This window comes from Ambystoma mexicanum, chromosome 3q, assembly GCF_040938575.1.
Source record: "Ambystoma mexicanum isolate Mex_15411 chromosome 3q, UKY_AmexF1_1, whole genome shotgun sequence".
Lineage (NCBI taxonomy): Eukaryota > Metazoa > Chordata > Amphibia > Caudata > Ambystomatidae > Ambystoma > Ambystoma mexicanum.
The window spans coordinates 270505025-270526432 of NC_090926.1; the positions used below are offsets into that span (position 1 = coordinate 270505025).

The following is a 21408-nucleotide window of genomic DNA, read 5'->3' on the forward strand; positions in this document are numbered from 1 at the left end:
AACGAAAAAGGGACCCTGTGGAGTCGGATCCGACCCGCGTTAGAGGGACGGAACTGGCACCGCACGGTTGAAGGGGAAGCGGCAGCGACCAAGCAGTTAAGTAGGGGAGGTGGTGTGGTGGTGGTGAAAGGTACATTTTGGGTTGTTTGGCTGAAGTGCAAATCAATTCGTAGCAAAATTGACTACGGTCAATTCCGCCGCAAATAATTACACTTCGGTCAAACAACCCAGAACACCATTCAAGGCAGCTGCCCAGCGCACAATTTGCGCTACAGCTCAAGCCTGTGGAAATGCGCCTGTCACCTTTGAGAATAAGGTGACCTGCTCATTTCCAAAAATGGGTTGTCTAAAAATAGCATATCCTCTGTTCTTTTTTTAAATGTCCCATTATTTGAGGAACTAGGTCAAAATCTACATTTAAAAAAAATTAAAAAAATGGTTACACTATGAGAGAAAAGGAGAGTGATGGGTGAGATGTGAAGTGGTAGGCAAGAAAGCAGAGGGAGAGCAGTGGGTCAGAGGAGGAAGCGCTGCACAAGAGAGCAGAGGAAGCAGTGATGCGATGGGCCAGAAATCTGAGAGCGAGCAGAGGTACAGAAAGTAGGGGGAGCGTGTGGTCAGTGAGCCAGAAAGCAGAGAGGAAGCAGTTGGCCAGAAAGAGGCAGTGAGCTGCAGATTGGGATAAAGGATGAGGCAAGAGCACGATAGAATGGGAGAAAGGATGCAAGAAGCAGAAGCAGCACAAAAGAATGAAGGACTGTATATTGCGGGAGGAATTGTAGAGTGTGAGGTGTGAGTTGGAGTGTTGCAGGGGCTGGGCAGTGCAAATTGTGACTTGACAGTGTCACATAGCACGTGAGTATTTGTATGACAGCGTGAGAGGTTAAGGAATGCAAGTTGTGATGGAGAGTTGGTGAGATGTGTGTTGGTGAGAGAGGTGTGTGGGTGTTTGGGGAATTGGAGAACATAGATGGGGAATATTTTCAGCATTACAATTGATAATGATCAATTTAGTTAATACTATTAAATAGGCATGAACATTAAACCAGAAATGTAGCCAAATCAAACACTATTCTGCCAAGCCAGAGACATCTGGGACTCTTCCTATTAAATTAATACAAAAGATACAGAATAATGATACCCTGACTCTCTTGTAGCCTTGCACTCTGCCTATTACCTGCAATGTGGCAATCTTACACCCTCCAGTTAATACAAAATGTCCCGCAATAATGCCGCAATAAATAAAGGTTTGTGATGCAAAATTTGCCATTTCATGCCGCAAAATCCTGGAAGGTCTGGGGCGGCCCTTCAGCAAGGGTCATGGAGGACACGCTGGCCCAAAGGACCCAGGAGGCAAGGTCAGCGTTGTAACAACTGTGGAGAGTCAAAGATGAACTGGCGTTTGTTGAGTCAGGGCTTTTACTCCGGGGTGACCGCATAGTAATACCGATGTGCAAGGTCCCCCAAGCCTTCGAGTTGGCGCACCAGGGCCATCAAGGAATTGCCAAGACTAAGGCCTGGATACGACAGAAGGTATGGCTCCCGGACCTTGAGAGATGGGTGGAGGAGTTTGTGTCGGCCTGTGTGTGGTGCCAGGCGGCGGACCCAGCACAGAAGGAGCCCCTGATTGAGACCATGCCCCGAGGAATGAGGCCCTGGGAAAATGTTCATGCTGACTTTGGGTCCACAGGCCGTGACACTCACTTCCTGGTAGTGGTCGACGAATGGTCACGGTATCCTGAGGTCGAGTTCATTGACTCTGTCTCTTTTGACAAGGTGGACGTGGCCCTAGAGAAGATCTTTGCCACTCATGGCCTGCCTCAGACCGTGTGTTCTGATAATGGACCGCCATTCCAGGGGGACAGTTTCGCCCAGTTGATGGGGGATTACGGGGTACAACATTGGAAGATCACACCAGTTTGGCCCTGTGCAAATGGCGAAGCGGAAAGGTTTATGAGAACGTTAAAGAAAGTGTTTTGCATCGCCCACGGCCAAGGACACTGCCTGCAACAGACTCGGTATCAGTTCCTGAGGGAGTACAGGTCCACCCCGCATGCGTCCACTGGAGTGGCACCAGCAGAGGCGATGTTTCGGCGATGTCCAAGGGGTCTGATCCCTGAAGTGTGGGAGCGGGAACTAGCTGTCATTGACGATGCTCAGGTGGAGCGTGAAAGGAGACTCAGGAAGGAGGGAGAGAACATGAGAAGAGGGCTCCGGCCCCAGCAGCTCACTCCGGGGATGAAGTGCTTGTGAAGAACCGGCATCCTGAGGGCAAGCTGTCACTAACTTATGAGCCCAGTCCAATGGACGTGGTGCCGGTACGTGGCTCGATGGTGACTGCATCAGAGAGGACTGCCACTGTCATACCCAATGCCAGCTTCTTCAAGAAGGGGGGAGAGACCAGGCCGCAGGCAATTCTAAGAAGAGACTGTGGTGATGTACAGGACGAGGGAGGTGGTCTGGCCCATCCACTGAGTCCCCCAGGTCAGGGGGATGCAAGTGAGGAGGGCCGATTCGGGAGACGAGGAAAAGGAAACCCCAAAGGGTCGGGAGGGGGAAGCATGCACATCTCAATGACTATGTTTGGATCCCTGAACTGGTGGGCCGAGCCCATGGGCGGAAAAGTGACTTGTGGGAATGGGAGGAATGTGATTAAAGGGGTGTTCATGTTGGAAATGTGCATTAAATGTTTTTATAATGTTTTAAATCCATTTCCACCCTCAGGGTGAGGATGGAAACAATATATAAAGAAGTAGTTAGTATTTGTATTTTTGATTTATTGAGGTAATCTGGATATCATATGTCACAGAAATGAGATGCAGCACAATTATCAGAGAAAACGGGCAGTCGTTGAATAGGGAGCCTTAATACAAAGAATAATGAATTATTAATTAACGCACCAGCTGGTAATGTCAGACATATACAGTTCAGACTCCCACAGTACGTTTTAACTATACAAAAAGGTCCACTCTGACCCTCTTGTGCAACACATGGCAAAGGTGATAAGGAAGTGGGCAGATGTAATAGCCATGTTTATTATCACCTTTTTATATTCCTCACAAAAAGGTCTCTGGTTGTATTGCAGGGGAGATTACAATTTTAGTGCATAGTTCCCAACCTTTTTTGTCACCAAGGCGGGTGAAAACACCCGATTTTCTTTTTGGCAGGTGAGAGGCCCATAGAACTGAATGGGCGTTTGAGGGACTTAGCGGGTGATCCATCTGCTTTCAAGGCGGGTGACACCCGCCAAAAGCGGGTGAGTTGAGAGCTATGTTAGTGAAGACGTCTTCAAAACTTCAGTGAAGGTTTTTAAATGTTTACCTGCGCCTGTTCTGGGCAAAAATATATTTTTTTGTGCTCTGGAGTATATCCAGGCCCACTCGTCTCATGTTACGCCAGTGGGACTTGTGTGTTTACAAGCCACGGTTAGTTGGTTCCGGCAGTTTCCAAGATCTCCTGAGGGGGCGCTGAGCCTGGTCCCTGCAGTTCTGTTGTCTTTCGGAAGGGGACGCTCGCCTCAACCCCACACTTCCCTTGGATCTCGGAACCGGCCTGTATCCTTCCCTCCCCCGGGCTCGTCGCCCCCCCATGCCGCGCACCCCATGCTGACTCACTCCGGGCCATGGGGATCCTCAGCATCACTGACCAGGTAGGGTGCCAGTGTGACCGGCGGGAATTGCTACGCGAGACCGGGGATGACGATAGGCCTAGTGATCGGTCAGCTGGTCGAAGGCACGGCCTGTCCGGATGAGACTCGAGACTTCCGAGGGGACTCACATCCTGCAGGGAGAAGGAGAAGCCAGTATCTCGGAACCGGTACGGCGTCTCTGGGACTGCCGGTCTACTCCCAGCGAAAGTCGCTGCCCGTGCACGGGCTATGCACGTAGCGGCCTAGATTAGGGGGAGAAATGAGTGGAGCTAGAGTCGGGGACTGATACGAAGCGTCAGGGGCTGATGTAGGGAAATCGGGGGTTTGAAGGGTGACACAGAGACCCAAGGGAGCACTGAAAGCGGCGCAGAGAAAATGCTACCAGTAGCTGACACTGCCCCCAGTCCCTGTCACCCTCCCTCGCCGTAGGGGGGGACGGAGTCGTGTAGCGGCCTTTAACATACGGCAGGGGAGTCTAATGTCCTGCTGTACGGGCGGTGGTGCTGCCTACCTACAGAGACCACATTATCGATTATCCTAAAATAGGGGTGGGGGGGGCGGGCGATAGTTTGGCTTGCACGATATCAGTTATAGTAAGCCCCACGGTTATGAGACGTGGTACATGGTCACTGGATGGCTTGGGTTGCTTTGGGAGTACTAAACCCCACGGCGCGAATTGGCACGGGCTACCACTGGAAATTAGTCTCGAGGCTGGCCGGGGTAAAACTTAGAATTTCATCTCCAAGAACCGTGTTTGAGATGGTATCGCCGCATGGAAGTAGTGAATTTGAGGGTGGGGAAGGGAATTAAAGGGGTTGATTTCATTCACAGAGCTGGAGGAGCTACGTCTGGCGAATTGTTCCCTGTAACTGAAACATAAGTGGCTCATTCATTCGGGAGACGTCAGTCTAACCGAGGTTTAAAACGTGCAATTCTGGGACATGTAGTTTTGGGTTTATAATGGGGCACCCGCACGACCCAGAATGAAAACATGAAAAGGGGACTGGATTAGCATCTGCGAATGGAATGAGGTATATATGATAGTATTGTAAAAAATATATATATATATTCTGTATCTTTGTCGGGTTTTCAAAGAAAATCGTCTGTGGCTATGGAAGGCTTGGCAGGATGGCCAGCAGGTGTCATACGTGCCTCCACAGACGGTGGTGTTTGCTAAGTTTCTGTTTGTAAACTGGCATCTACATGTTGTCAGCGTAGTGTGTTTACTCAAAATGTATTTAGGTACTGTTGTTGGGCCCATTCGATGGTTAATGTAGTTTTATTCAAGTTATCCCCCTCGTGCTGTTGATGCCCACTATATGCATCTTTAACTTCCTGCTAAAAATGTCTCCGCCAAGCTGTTATCAAGTTACTTTGGCGATTAGTTATGCGGCTTTTTCTGGCCAGTGGACATTGTTGTCATAATTCAAATGGCCGCCTCCTCCTTTTGATAACTTAATTCTCACTCTTCAGCACCCCCTTCTTTCTTCAGTCTTGCTTTCACAGTCACAATGCCCTCTACCTATTTGTCTTTCCTTTTAACACCTTCAGCTCATTTAGAATGCCGCAGCTTGAACCCCCTCAAACCCACGCCAATTCTGTGATGCTATCTCTCTTTTTTTCTTGACACTGACTCCTTATTCACTTCAGGATACTCCCAACTCACTCTGTCTTGCTCAAGGGTGCTATTGTAATCTTGCTTCTAGGTCTTAACATCTGTTTACTATACCTCGTTCTCTCCGTCATCTAAAAGCGTATCTCGGCTGCTGCCTTTCCCCAATCCTTATTTCCACTCCTTTCCTCTTTTACATACAGGGCCGACGCTAGCGCCAAGAATCCTGCCTGCTGTTTCTGCGCTTTATAAATGGCATTTATCCTACCATCTCAGAACATTTTTATGACGGCGTGTTAATCGATGGTAGTATAGTCAGCTGATTTTTTTCCCCTTCCTATTAAGGCGTTATTGCGTAGGACGTTTTCAAGCTTATTACTTACATAGGTGGAGGAGAAGGGGCTACTGCTGCAGACTTCCCCTGTTCCACCTGATGAGGTTGAGGGGTGCAGGATCAGGGAAGGTGCTCCCGGTGGCTGCTCCACTGGTGTTTTGGAAACCCATAATCTGTGTAGCCCAGAGCCAACTGACCCCTCACCCTTGCTTTGTGTTATACAATGATGAGTGAGGCATTGTATTGGTGTTGGCAATAAAAGGCTGTGGTTGTTATTGCATGATATATAATCATAAAACATAATTTGGTAAATGTATTTATCAAAATCACACATGGATAAGCAATGTTATCTTTTGGGCACATGGTTCAGGCGGCGTCTACCTGGCCTATGCCGCCACGCCTGCATGGGTTCTCGGCCACCCACGTTCCCCCCAAAAGTTACTCCTTTACCTGCATCCTCTTGTGGCTAAATTATTTATGACTTCTGCATGGAAATTGTCCATTCCTTTGTCTGAAAGGTGGACCCCAGTCTCTATGGAAGAGCTCTGGGTCTGCTGGTGAAATTACTCTTGTCAGGTGAAATGAAGGTGACGAACGGGGAGCGCAGCGAATGGAGGAGGCACCCCGATAACCGGGGCAGGGGCCTTCCTCCTTTACGCTCTCTCGCCCCCCCCCTCCCCAGGGGCAGGGGAGAGGGCGGCAAAGGAGCCAGAGGAAAGGGCGCCAAGAGCCCGGGAAAGCCCGCGAAGGGCAACAAAGGAAGGAGGCGGGGCTTGGGACATAAAAGCGGTGGGTGCCCGGAGCAGGAGCACTTGCAGCTCTTCCAGCAGCCGGGCGCCTGCCAAAAGTGGAGGACTTCATTTTCAGGAGCAGTTTTCTTGGACTTCGTTTTTCTTCGTTGTGACTTCGGTTTGACTTCGTCGCAGGAGAAAGGATTGCCGACCGAGAGGAGCGGTCTGCATCCGGAGGCGCCGGCGACCGTGAAGGAAGTTCGGGAAGGAGGAGACGCCAGTCAGCGGATCGTCGAGGCAGCCGGGATCTGCATGCTCGCGGCCACCGAGGGCGAAGGCAAGGTTTTCCACGGAGGAGACGCCAGTCAGCTGATCGTCGAGGCGGCCGGGATCTGCACGCTCGCGGTGGTGTCCCACGACAAGGAAAGCTGGAGGAGAGAGGCGGTCACTACCCCGGGGTCGGGAGCAGCAAGGGATAGACGCTGGAGCAACAGCTGAGCGGAGGATAGGAGCGAGGAGGCGGCTGTGGTGCGCACGTCACAGCCAGCTCAAAGGGCAAATAAGGTACAGTTCTAAGGCAGAAGCCTGCAAGGAGCGGCACGATTGGAAGTGTGGAAAAACAGTATTGTTCGTGACTGCATTTAATGGCTTGACCGCCAGGGGGCTAGATAGCAAAGAAAGGACACAATTTTAAAGTATTTCCTTTTAACTGCGTTGGCTCCGTTTGAAATTAAGAGAGCACATAAGACATTGATTTGAGAGGACATTGGCTAAGGAGAATCATGCAGATGCAAGGGAAAAGCCAGGAGGACCAGCAGAAGGATGACCTAGAGGCATTTTTGATGATGGCAAGGAAGGCTGGGGACAAATATGGCACCAGCTGGATGCAGTTGATGGCAGCACAGGTGGGAGCTGAGGTTGCAGGGCGCAACCAGAGGTCCGAGTCACCGCTCTTGTTTCCACCAACACCCATCGAAGAGGCATGGGTGGAAGTGCACTCACAGGAGGGAGAGGAGCTGGACATCGAGGAGCTCGAGGTTGAGCCGGTCGGTAAAAGGAAAAGAGTGATGAACAAGAAAGCGAGGGACAGCCAGTAGCAAGCGGCGGCGGCGCAGAAGCGGAAAGCCAACCCCAAGGGAAGGGGAAGGGGGAGGGCGCAGGAGGTTGAAGCCACACCGGCACCTGTTCCTGCTGAGGCTCCAAGGCCAATGGGAGGACCTCGCGGCACACCTGTAGCCACACCGGCGGTAGCAGCTGAAGTTCCAACCACCTTGGAGATGGTGAAAGGTATGTTCAAGGAATGTATGGAAGCTTGGGGGACTGGTGTAAATGTTCAGTTACCTTTTAGTAATAATAATGCCTTCAGCCTAGTGGGTAAAGGGGCGCAAGGGGGAAGTGGGGTCATGGAGCAGCGGGGCCCGGGGGAGTCAGCCCGTGGTAAGCGTAAGTCAGCCAGTAGTGGGGGTGAACCCAGGGCAGATGGCGACGCAAGGGGCAAACACCGCCTATACGCCACAAATAGGGGGAACACCTTGGTGGGGGGCACAGGCTCCCCCACAGGTACATGGGCAAGAGCTGGCCAGCAATAACACAATATACGGGAGGCCCATGCCGGGGTTTTGCACCAGCCAGAGTGGCGATTAATGCATTGGCATGGCACATTCCGCTGGCATACAAAGAGCGGGTATGGAGGAAGGAGTTCATGGATATTATGGAGTTGTTGGGGATGGTCCCCTCGGGACAGGGTTTCAGTGAGCCCACTGGGAGGGAAAAGGAGAAGGAGAGGGAGAGGCCTAAAATAGAGCTCAATATCCATACCTGGTTGAGGGCGTTCAGGGTTTATGCCACTATTATGTTAGAGAAATTCCCACAAGATGGCGTGGCATTGATGGCGTACAAGCAGTATATTCATGAGCAGTAATTGAAGCATGGGGGAGATTCATGGAGCAATTATGATAAGGGTTTTATACTCAAAATGCAGGTATACCCAGCAACGACCTGGGATGAAGTGGATGTGGGGGGGGGCGCATAGACACGAAAATGGTCCCAGCCAGGCCAGTAGATGAGTGTTACAAGCAAAGGGTCAGCCCAGGGCAAGGGCAGGGGGTCCTACTCAAAGGGGAGGGGGTCCTTTCGTGGGAACTCATCTTGGAACAACCGTTCCAACTACCAAGGGGAGTTGCCTGAATGTTGGTTGTTTGCAGAAGGGAGGTGCTCCTATGGAAATGCATGCAGGTTCAAACACTCAAAGGCCGCGAGCGCAGGGAGGCACAGCCCCGCCAGCCGAGAGGGTAAGGCAAGGGGCAGCGCAAAAAGCAAGGATAAAAACAAGCATGATTAAAACACAGCTGCCAACGCCAATACGTTTACAGGCCATGATTCCTTTTCTGAATGCATATTGTGACAAGGGTGATGCAAAATTGTTATGGGAGGGTTTCAGGTGGGGTTTTAGGATTCCTTTCCACGGGCAAATAGGACCAAGGGAGGCGTGTAATTTGAAATCTGCGTTAGCAATGCCTGAGGTCTTGACACAGAAAGTGGGGAAAGAGGTGCAGTTGGGGAGGGTGGCTGGCCCCTTCCGCACACCTCCACTGGAAAACTTGGTAGTGTCCCCGTTGGGCCTGGTACCTAAAAAGGAGATGGGGCAGTACAGACTGATACAGCATCTATCTTTTCCTGAGGGGGAGTCAGTTAATGATGGCATTTCTGGAGAAGAATGCAGGGTTCATTACGCAGCATTTGAAGATGCGGTGGAGTTTGTAAAATCTGTGGGGGTGGGGGCCCTCATGGGGAAGGCCGACATAGAGTCGGCTTTCCGCTTGCTGCCAATTCACAAAGACAGCCATCATTTGCTGGGGTTCAAGGTGTTACAGGAGTACTTCTACGACAAATGTTTACCGATGGGGTGTGCAATTTCATGTGCGTATTTTGAGAGGTTCAGCAGGTTCCTTGAATTTTCAGTAAGGCAAAGAAGCAAGGTCGGGAGGATGCTCCATTACCTCGATGATTTCATGTTTATTGGGAGAAAAGGGACGCAGGATTGCAAGGATCTTATGGCGGTATTCCAGGAGTTGATGGAAGAGTTTGGGGTTCCACTGGCTAAGGATAAAACTATGGGTCCGGTCACGTCACTGGTATTTTTGGGGATTGAAATTGACTCTGTTGCAGGGGTGTGCAGGCTTCCGGGAGACAAAGTACGGAAGTTGAAGGAGGTAATTGCAGGGTTGTTGGGCAAGGAGAAAGCCACTTTGAATGAGCTTCAGTCTCTAGCGGGCAGCCTGAATTTTGCGGGCAAAGTGATCCCGGCAGGTAAAGTGTTCGCTAGAAGCATAGAGTTGAAAACAGTGGGTTTAAAGCATGCGGGTCAGCATGTGCGCCTGGGAAAGGAGGTTAAGAAGGATCTGGAAATGTAGAATACCTTTTTGGACCGTTTTAACGGGGTGTTGGTGTGGAAGGAAACCCTGGGGAAAGGAAATGGCCCGAAGCTGGTTACCGACTCATCAGGGGCTCTAGGTTTTGGTGCCATCCTGGGCAAGAGATGGTGCGGGCAGGCGTGGCCGGCCGAATGGCGGGCCGAGGGGATCTCCAGGGACATTACGGTTCTGGAGTTGTTCCCGATAGTGGTGGCATTCAAGCTCTGGCCAGAACAAATGCAAGACAAAAAGGTGCTGGTTTGGTCGGACAACCTAGTGGTAGTGCAGATTATCAACCAAGGAACAAGCAAGAATGGTAGGGCGTTGGGGCTACTCAGGGAGCTTACAAAGTGCTTGCTGCAGCTGAATGCAGAGGTCAGGGTACGACATATACCCGGGGTTAAGAATGTGGCCACTGACTCTCTTTCTCGTTTACAGTGGGGAAAGTTCCGGGAAAATCACCCAGAGGCGAGCGCGAGGATGACCCCCTTCCAGACACAGTGGTGGGGATTGGTTGGGGAGATCTGAGCTCACTGATCGACACGGCTCTCGCATCAGGCACTATGCGAAGATACAAAGTGTGCCTGGAACGATTCGTGGCCTTTCAAAACAACATCCTGCCCGAGAGCGAGAAGGAAAGGCCTGTGCGTATCTTTGTGGGATGGTCTTGGCACCAAGGAAGGTCCAGGGCTTGGGTGGCTTACCACCTGGCAGCGATTGCGCATTTCTATAAATTGGGGGGCAGGCCCAACCCCACTAAAGAGCATTACATTGTTATGGCAATGAGGGGTTGGGCCAAACAGGTGACAGTGAAACCCGACGAGAGGCGGCCCATAGATGTGGGGGAAGTTGCACAAATTGATCAGGAGCTTGGGGGTTGTGTGCAGGGACGAGTATGAAAAAGAATTGTTCGCAGCAGCCTTCTCACTGGCATTGTTTGGGGCTTTAAGGGTAAGCGAGTTGGTGCCAGCCAACAAGAAGGGTAAAGGCTTGAGTTTCCTTAGGAGCTGTGACATAAGGGTACAAGGGGAGCGGTTATACATATTTCTGAGGAGATCCAAGACCGATCAGACAGGGAAAGGCAGAAAGATTACGTTAGGGAGTACCCAGGACAGTCCGGTTTGTCCAGTAGGATGCGTAAGCAAGTATTTGAGTCGGAGGATTCACACGGGGGACGAGGCCCCTTTTCTGGTACATAATGACGGGTCAGCGTTAAGCCTGTTTCAGTTTAAAAAGGTGTTGGACAGGACACTGGTGGAGGCGGGGTTCTCAATTGGGGTTTATGGGACGCATTCCTTCAGGATAGGGGCAGCTACGCCTGCGGCAGGGATGGGCCTGGGAGCAGCGGCAATCAAACAGATTGGGGGTTGGAGGTCCGGTTGTTTTAAACGGTATGTCAGGCCTGAAAAAATGTAAGACTAACGGTTCCTCCCTCCTATCTCCTCGCAGTAGCATCAAAGAAGGGAAGGCGGCGGTCTGCCTGGGTGGTGGGCCATTCGTTTGTGTCAAGGGCCAGGGCAAGCTGGACAGCCAAGCAGGAGGTGTTGACCGCCGGGGAATACCGGGTGCAGTGGCACAGAGTGCCGGGTATGAAATGGGCACAGCTACAGGGGCACATACGCAGTCTCCTGAGGGAGCATCGGAGGCCTGATGTGTTGGTGATGCACCTTGGCGGCAACGATTTGGCTGGTCTGGGGAGGGGGATCTTGCTCAGGGAAATGATGTCTTCATGGCAGGAGCTATTGGCGGAGATGGGGGACACGGAAATCGTGTGGTCGGAAATCATCTCGAGGCACGAATGGAGGGGTGCTGAGAGTCAGGCAGCCGTGGAGAACTCAAGGAGGAAGTTGAATTGGGCCATGGCTAAGTTTTGCAAAGGGAGAGGCTTTCAGCATATCAGACATGGTTTGATCAATCTGAAAAACAAGGAGTACTACTTGAAGGACGGGGTGCATTTGTCGGTGCAGGGAATGGATTTGTTTTTCTGGAATATCTGCACGAAATTACTGGAGTTATAAGCTAGGAAAGGAGGGAGCCACGGTGGGCGGTAACCCACCTTTGGCGTGGCGGGTTGTGGCAACATATGGTAAGACAAAGACTCCGAATGAGCCATTGCTAAACCGGAAGGGGCTTTGCCCATTCTAGACAGCGCCTCCTAGGAGCCTAAACGGCAGGGGTGTTTGGCAGTAGCAATTGGGGCTCAACTTCTCCCCAACAAACGGCGCTCCCCCAGTCCGCAAAGACCTGCAGGGGCAGGCGGTTTCTCAGACTCGAAGGCCTTGGGGGAGTTGTGCCTGCAATCAATATGGAGGTAAAGGGGGAAGCAGGACGAGGAGCAGTAGCCACACCTTTTGGAACTAATTTTTTAAGACCTGTTTGCAGTGGTTATGTATATGTAAAAATAAATCTGCGGCCTTGTTATGCCAAACCAAAGGAAATGTCTCATGCAGCACCTTACTGGAGGGGAAACGAAAGGGGCTGACAAAATGGGTAATGTTGGATACAAACGGCATAGCTAATGGACAAATGCCCAGGTTATGAATTCCCCTGCTGATGCAGAATTTTTCCACCCCCCCTCCCCGTTGAGTTTTTTTTCCTGGCTTTGTCTATAGCTTTGTATGAATTAGCCCAAACCATACTTTTCTGGGTAACATAGCTGAATAAAATAATTTGGTTTCTTTCCAGTTGTGTGCTATACCCGCCAGGGATGCCCATATGTCAGCCAGAAACTGTTTTCTGCCTTGTTCTACCAAATCGTTGCCTCTCAAATGTATAATTAAGAATTATACATTCCCTGGTTCCCTGAAAGCTGCCAATCTGTCATGTATCTGAGACCATTTCATGCCCCTGTATCACCACCACGATGTGATGGTATTTCTAAATGCTGACTTGTCTTTTGTTTCTTCGGACCATCTTCCTGTCCTGAAAATGAATGAATGTCTTACGATCCATGGCGATTTGAGGGGGGCTACTTGTTCTGTTATGGAAAATCATTATTATATCAGTTCTGGCCTTATATATCTTTTATAAATCTTTTATAACAATCAGACCTCCAGCTCCCGATTTGTTTCACTTTTTGGGCCCCCAGACCTCTTTGCCATGTGGTTGTAGCTGCTCCTATTCTAAATGAGTGGGTACCATACTCCCAGCTGTTCCAACCTGCTTATTCAATGGTTTTCTTGAGGACTGCCTGAAATTTAAAATTACTGAGTGCAGTGCCATCTTCGTGTACCAGAAGCCACCCCCGGTGCACGTGCGGCACAAAAGGTACTGGTTTGTGATACATACTTGGCAGTTTGTTTTGTCCTCAATGCAATAAATCGTGATTGCCCTTTTGTTCCCGGTCTTGGATATTTGTACGTCTATTGTAATTCAATCCCCTTTTACGTGAACCTCCAACATGCCTAAACCATCGCTGGCCTTAGTGCTTGATCCAATGAGCTCGCTTACCCTAAAAACCCAGAAATAAGCAGTGGCGAATGCCGCCTTAAAAATGTTTCTCATGTTTGTGCGAGCACACGGTTTCCAGTAATTTTAGCAGTATCATGATTTTCTAAAAGTTTAACGGATGTCTCTTGTCCTTGTTTGGGCCCTTCTAAATTCCCCCATACTTTTAGTGCATAAGTCATCAGTGCACTGCGAGTTGGATCTGATTCCCCCCTTGGATTTTTGCAAAATAGGCTACCGCTGCCAGGTGCCTCTTTGCCCATTCCTTTTTCTTTTTCTGATTATATGCCCATTCTAGAAAATTATTAATTTCATTTGTTATTACTTCTACATGTGACCTCTTAGTAATCTTTAGTACCATTTCCAGACACTTACTATATTGTTTTGCTGTGTTAGTTGTCAAACCTTTCTTGGCGAGCCCCTTTAACAGCCCTGTTGCAGGGTTTGTGTAACCGTCGGGAGGCATGCTCCAATCCACACATGTGTCTGAGGTGCTTGTTTCCACTGTTATTTTCCCTTAACCGCTCCTCTTCTCCCCCCCCCCCTTAATCTGGCGTTGGCGCAGATGTTTCCTTCATCTCTCTGCTAGTATTTCCCAGCATTCTTTTGGTATTTGTCCTCTTTTTGTCTGCCTCTGGCCCTTTTGGCTAAATGTATTCCACTGAAAGCGAGTTGATGCATCAGCAATGTTATTATCTTTGCCAACGATGTGCTTAGCTCTCAGTTTAATATACTTGTTCAGAGTTATGGTGGTCATGGGCATAAGTATTTGTAAAACTAAGTGGCATGCAGTTCCTTTTCATGATTCCTTCTACAGCCATATTGTCTGACCGTGCAGTCAACTACGTGTTTGCTAGCCGGTTGCCTCATATATGCAGCACCTGCCAGATTGGTATGATTTCCAGCAATTTTATGTTGTTTGCCAGACTTTGCTTGTGCCATGCCTCTGGCCATGGCCCTGCGCACCATGCATTTCCCAGTATTGCTCCAAAACCTTTGCTCCCAGCAGCATCTGTTTTTAAAAAAAAAAAAAAAAAATACCCTTTTACTGTCGGTGTTCAATGCCGTGCGCCATATTATTTTCCCGTTGAATTTAGCCAGAAACTCGTCCCATATTAACAAATCGTTCTTTACTTCTTCTCCTAACTTTATGTGAAAGTGGGGTTTCGTGCACCTACTAGTCTTCGTTTCCAGACTCCTTGAAAACACTTTCCCTTGTGGGATTACCCGGGCTGCAAAATTGATCCTTCCTGTTAAGGATTGTATCTCCCTAACTGTAACCTTGTTTTTTCCCCTTGGCGATCTGATAGTTTTTAGCAGCTCATCCCTTTTTCCAGCTGATATTCTGCATTCACCTGAAGCTGTACCTCAATGCCTAGAAATGTTATGTTCGTGCATGGGTTGGTGGTTTTTTCTTTTGCCAGCGGGATACGCCATTGTACTACCGTTTCTATCATTTTTGCCAGTGATTCCCCACATTCGGTAGCTCCTGGCTGCCCTATTAACAGGAAATAGTGCGCATGTTATTGCGCACACATAGGTAGGCACTTGTCTGCGTAAAAATGTTTCTCAAATGTAAACCCAACCAGGGTTGTGACTTGGAATGGACTGACAGTAGTCTGAATGCAGATTCTATATCTACATTCGCCATTAATGCTTTTTTTCCTCACCTATTGACAAGTCTGAGTGCCTCCTGGAAGTGTGTGTATGACACTGCTGATTCTGTATCTGGTATCCCGTTATTTACTGACTTGCCCCGTGGATAAGACGGGTGGTGTATTAATCTATATTTAATTTAATTTATTAATGTGTTATAGCTTATTATAAGCTTTTCACATGACATAAAAATTACATTTAAGGAAAAACAATTGATCGTTAAGATAAATACTAGCATATTAAATGAATAAAGAAAATAGTAGCATAAGAAACAAAATAAGCAGAAAAGAAAAAAAAATAATAAATTGAGAATAAGAAGAAAAATGAGTTACATTCGGAATTCAAAATTAAGCGGATATTTGAATGTGTCCATGATCCACCAGTGAATGAGTATTAATTCTTTTACATAATCGAGACTACAAGTCCAAATAGTAATTGCGGATGGCAAATTTATAAGCAGTTTTTCCTGATAAAAACTTTCCCATAGTAAAAAGGAAGGAGAACATCCATGAGTTGGCAGTTCGCTATATGTTTATGTCCAATGATTTCTCGACAGTCGTCCAAACATTGTACATAGCAATGTATAATTTCATCCCGTTTCCCTTTGCGTTAACGGCTCTTTGCCAGAATTCATTACTGCCAACGTGTTCCAAGTTATGGACAAAATCTGTATAAAATGTTGTGTAGACCTTTATCATAGCGACACATCTGGTAAGAACATGTTTGCCCGTTTCCGATTTCATTCTGTCCTTACACAACCTGCAGAAACGTTCAGGTAGGGGGAGATTGTTCTTAATCCCACTTATGGCCAGTACAGGCAACTGATCGATCCTTAGCAAAAGAATGAATCGTCGTAGCCGTGGCGAAGGGCATAGATTCAGATATGGCAATGGCTTCTTAAGAGTGTAATTCATGAATTGCACAAATTTATAGCGCTTTAGATTTTCCAAGTGTGCAAAATTGCTAATCCAATCGTGTAATTCAGATTTCTTGGCTAGCGCTCTCAGCACAGGAGGGGAGACCTCTTGTTGTTTTTGGGTCCGATCTCTTCAAGATATTTAACAATGTTCTTTTTCATAAAAGAATATGAAGATGCTTTGTTAATTTCGCAATGAATCGCCACTAACAATAAGTTGGCTGTATCAGGTGTTGTTTTTAGATATAATTCGGCTCTTTTCCTGAGTACAAGAGACTTCCAGGAAATAAGGCCGAGCTCTAATCTAAGGATGGCCATTGGGATACAGCCCGGGAGACCGAGTATTTTTTTCCAAAATTTACCTTCGAGGATTTGAAGCCAGTCAAGTTCTATCAATTGCAATGCCTCCAGGCCATAGATTATCATTGGTGTTAAGACCTGAAGGTATAGTTGGCGTGCTGCCCAGATGGTATAGCCACAGTGAGTTGTAGAAAAACGATAAATAAGTGCTGTTACTTGGGCAGCTCTTGTGGTTCTAATTTGTTTGCAAATGGTATAGTGCCCCTTGGGCTCAACCTCGACACCCAGATATCTATAATATGGGGTATATTTAATTGCCGTCCCATATATGTTTAGACCGATTCTTGCTGTCTTCTTGGAACTGAACATTACCATCTGTGTTTTATTTAGATTGATTGCCAGCCCATTGGATTGAGTATAGGACCATAGTGCCTCAGCTGATCTACGAATGCCGCTGATAGTGTGGTCCAAGATGACTAAATCATCAGCGTATGCTAGCACTACACAGTGAGTGGATCCAATCTTGGGGGGGCAGTTGTTTTCCAATGATAGTGCTTAAGGTATATCGTGGACAAACAGGTTATACAGTATTGGTGCCGTAACACATCCTTGTTTCACGCCACAGTTTTGGTTGATCTTGTTAGTCATATTCCCTTTCGCGTCCAGTTTCAGGGAAACTGTGGTATTGTAGTGCAATAACTTGAGGTAATGTAGTATTTCTTTAGGACATCCCAATTTTTCAAGTTTGGCCCAAAGTAGTTCCCTGGGGACTAGATCAAAGGCGGACTTAAAATCTATGAACAAGGCGTATAAAGGTGGATTACCTGATGTTCTGGCCTTGTTACAAAGAATATCCATTACTACCAGATTATGTGTAGTAGAATATCCGCTTCTGAATCCACATTGGAAACAATCAAGGATCTTTTCTCTGTCTGCCCATATTTGGAGTTCCTGTAGAAGATATGCTGCAAATAACTTGCCCGTGCAGTCCAGCATTGAAAGTAGACGGTAATTACAAGGGTCTGAGCGGTCGCCTCTCTTATACACAGGGATCAAAATTGCAGTCTGCCAGGATTCAGGGATTTGACCTTCCTTCAGAATCTTTTCAAAGAGGATCTCGAGTACCTCTGCCCAATACTCCGGGTTGCTCTTTAATACGGCATTTGCTAAGCCGTTAGGTCCCGGAGCTCTTGAGGATTTGAGCTTTTTTATCCTGATTATCAGAGATTCGACTGACACTTTGAAAGGGATCGAAGGTGGATCCTGGGGCATCCTCTCCTGTGGCTTTGCCTGGTCCGTACCGTTCCGGGTTTTCAGGAATTCCTCCCATTGGCTAATGCCGATTGAATTGGTTAAGGGGATACTGGTGTCACCACGAGCCGTGCTCAGTAGTCCCCATATGGTTCGGGAGTTCCCCGTACATAACGTTTGGACTGTTGTTTGCCATTTGAGCAGTTTTATTGCATAGCGTTTCTGCTTTAGCCATGTTCTGTAGGCATTTTTCAGCTTCTTGCTTAGAGTCAGATAGTTGTACGATGTAGTGGAAGCTTTACGTAATTTCCTCAGGTCAGCTCTTAAAGTTTGTTTGGCATCTCTAATTTCAATATCGAATATATTAGTGGTCTTGGTCTCGGGGGCCCGCATATTTGTTTTAATCGCTGCATAGGTGTTTGAGAATGCTGCGATCCATTCTTCAATCTCCTTGCTGGTCATGGCTAAGAGTTCTGTGTGACACAGATTTGGATAGTTGATTGTGTGCTCTATGGCTCGTTTAATGTTGTCAGACCATCGTATCTTGGAGAGAGCATGATTCGTCTTCAACTCGCCAATAGGTTTATGCGATATAAATTGTGTAATGTAATTGAAAGAGAGTGTGAGAGTAGCATGGTCGCTCCAATCATTATCCTTGATCTTCATATCTGTGACCCAGGTGGTCATGGTAGGACTTACGTACATATAGTCCAATGTACTACTGGATATGAAGTTTCTCCATGTTGATTTTCCCGGATAGTCGCTAATGGTTCTGCCGTTTAGTAATTCAAAGTTCCATGACTTAAAGAAATTAAACCATAGCTGTCCCTCCGTATTTACGCTTCCATGTTTCAATTTGCCTATTTTCTTCAGCAAGGGGTTGTTACTGATGCTCGGCTCACCAATTAAGTGGCAATTAAAGTCACCAACAAAGATAACCATATTTTTCTTCGGCTCCGTCAGCCAGCTGATCAACAGATCGTGGCAAGCTTCCTGGATAATCTCACTCTGAAATCTATATTGCCCTGGTTCCTTTTTGGGTACCAGTCCCAGTGTATTCAAAGGCATTTTATCCCATGGCCCCCCAATCCTCTCTAGCTAACTATTTTTGTAGTTTCTTTTTTACTAGTCCTGGGGTTTCTCTTGCTGATTTTTTTTGGTATCAACCTGGACCCCTGGCCTTGGAATGGGATGCTAAAACATTTCCAAAACATCTTGGTACGTGAACAGCGCTGTGCCTTCATTTGGGTATTTCTCCAGCACTACTGTTGCCATTATGTTGAATGCTTTTGACCAGTTGTCAACATTTTTTTTACCTGTGACTTTCTTGCAGTTATTTTTTTCTGAACCTTTTTTGCAACCCTGATTACCTCAAAACGCTTTTTGTTCAGCCTCTAGTAATGAAAATATTTCTATAAACTCTTCCATATATTTTCTTTTGCTACCTGGTCAATGTGCCATGTATCTGTTCTGTATGTCTCTCTCCAGCTCCCTTATTATGGTAGGTATTTGTTTGTTTATTAATTTGATAATGCGCACCAAGCCCTTAGGCAGCTGGGTGCAGCAATGCAAGAAGTCTCAAAGCTTAGTTACATTGCCTGTCACAGGCAGGTGCGTACATGTGAATACAACGTATATTACTATATATATATATATATATATATATATATATATATATATATATATATATATATATATATATATATATATTGCCATTCAAGGAGCATGGAGAGTAGAACTGATCCGATACATGACAAGGATCAGACTTAACATTGCGAATACTTAAGGGAGCGCCTACAGCTGTGGACTACAGGTCCGGTGTGTAGGATGCAGTAGTAATGTTGAGTGCAATGGTTGTCGGGGTTGTGTCAGAGGGTAGAGCGGCGGTAGGGGGAAGAGGTGGTTATGGGTCGTTAGTGCGAAGCCATTTGAGAGCATTGTGTCTAAATCTGGCGTAGGGGCGTCTAAGGTCAACTGGGAGTGTATTCCACGATTGCGCATCTTTGACTGGGACGCTAGTTCCTCTGGCTGTGGTCAGTTTAAATCTAGGGATTTCAAGCATAAATGAATTGGCAGATCTCGTGGGTCGAGAGAGTAAGAAGAACTGGGGGTAGTAATTAAGACGGTGCGCTAGTTAAATACGATCGAAATAAGAGGTGTGCACTTCCACTGGCGTCCCCTAGTAAACACCAGTACAGTTAGACATGAAGAAAAGGGGGGGGCCCCCTCCTAATTTATTAGTTACTAGACAGGCTGTCTAGTAACCAATAAATTAGGATTTGAAGCCAGACTCACTTGTTTTTTGAACATTTAACAAGAACTTTGGGGATCTGCGCACTGAAATTATACTTCCATCATGTATATCTCCTGGAGATTTTCTCCGATAAGTAAGGAGGTGCTAGATTGTTTAGGCATTTGGAAGTGATAGAGATAGTTTTGAGGAAGATTTGGTCCTTATTTAGCCAGTGGGTCCCTTTCCTGAATTTAGAGATGTGCTCTCTATGTGGGATGTTCAGCGCTGCTCTTAAGGCGTTATTTTGCAGTCTTTGAAGTTTGTCAGTGACATACCTGTTGGCTCCTGAGTACAGGGCGTTGCAATAGTCTAGTCTAGACATAAGAGCATTGGCCAGGGTGACACAGCTGGCACTGGAGAGGAATGGTCTGGCAGCTCTGATTAATTTGCAAGTGTAAGCTGTTGTGGAGGAGAGGGAGTTGACTTATTTCTTAAGGGTGAGAGAGGAGTCCAGATAGAATCCTAGGGTTTTTACCACAGGCATAACCTTAATGATATTGTTATCAATGTTGAAGGATGCGTAGTTTGGGGTTCATTTTTTTAGGTTAGAGTCAGATCCGATGAGCAGAATCTCAGTTTTATCGTCATTCAGATAGAGGCCATGGGCGCCATCCATGCCTGAATGAGGATGTATATCTTATTCACCAGGGCCAGGTCCACTTCATAGTTTCCCGAAAGGGGTATGAGGATCTGGGTGTCATCTGCATAATGAGTGTAGGTGACGCCCAGTCTGTCCAACTTGTTAAACAGTGGCTTGGTGAAAATGTTATACATGGTGGGTGAGACACAGGAGCCCTGTGGGACAATGTATGTTATTTGGATGGGGTGAGGGCAGGTGGAGGTAGAGAAAACACTGATAGTCCGGTTGGCTAGAAAGGATGGGACCCAGGCTATAGCTTCCCCTGTGAAGTTGGCAGCAAGCCTAAGGTGGCTGCATAAAACTGCGTGATCCACCAGGTCAAAGGCTGATGACAAGTCCAGTAGAAGTAGCAAAGCAGTTTTTCCACTATCCTTTAGCTCTTCAATTTTTGTCTTAAGGTCTAGCAAGGCTGTTTCGGTGCCATGGAGTGGGCGGAATCCCGATTGCTGAGAGCCTAGCAGGTGGTTGGCTTCCAGGTAGTCTTGCATTTGTAAGTAGGCTACTCTGTCAATAATTTTGAGTAGGAATGGCACAGTGGTGATAGCTCTGTAGTTAGTTGGGATAGATGGATTTAGGGTTTGTTTTTTGAGTAGGGGGGACCCAAGATTCTTTCAGGTTAGTAGGTACTGTATTTGATTTAAAGGAGGAGTTTATGAACTTCGAGATAAATGGGGCTAAGTCCCTAGCTGCATCCTTTATTATTTGCGCTGGGCAACTGTCGCCCTTGCAGTTGGATGGTTTCAGGGAGAGAATGACCTTTTCAGTATCAATGATTGAGATGGTTTTGAACCTGAAAGGCGGAATAGTATTGGGCTCCATGGGCAGTGGTATTTGTTGATCAGAAAGGGGCAGAGAGTCCTTTTTTTTTTAGTTATTTTAAGTTGGAGGGTGGACATTTTATTCGATAGGGCATTTTGAATGTTAATACACCATATCTTGTCCTTGGGGACAATGTCTGCCGGTTTTAGGGCTGATTCCATTTCCCGGAGGAAGGAAAAGAGTTCCTTAGTGTTTGATTTGGCTTTAGTGATTCTGTCATCAATTAGATTTTTTTTGTTGTGTTGATAATTTCTTTCTTATAGAGTTTGGATAGTTGGGTTGAGTTTTGTTGTCAGTGGGCGAGTTGCGCCAGATAGCTTGAAGCTTTCTTTTCTGTTTTCTTAGAT

General features: G+C 47.3%; 1 protein-coding gene across 3 annotated transcripts in view; it reads left to right on the forward strand.

The window, feature by feature from the left end:
• Positions 1-3468: 3468 nt before the first annotated feature.
• Positions 3469-21408, forward strand: part of ANKRD52 (ankyrin repeat domain 52) — a 1656133-nt gene continuing 1638193 nt past the window's right edge. For all 3 annotated transcript variants that reach the window (XM_069653745.1, XM_069653746.1, XM_069653747.1), the window contains exon 1: positions 3469-3649. In XM_069653745.1, coding sequence (XP_069509846.1) covers positions 3623-3649 — 27 coding nt within the window. In that variant the 5' untranslated portion in view covers positions 3469-3622. The remainder of the gene's footprint in view (positions 3650-21408) is intronic.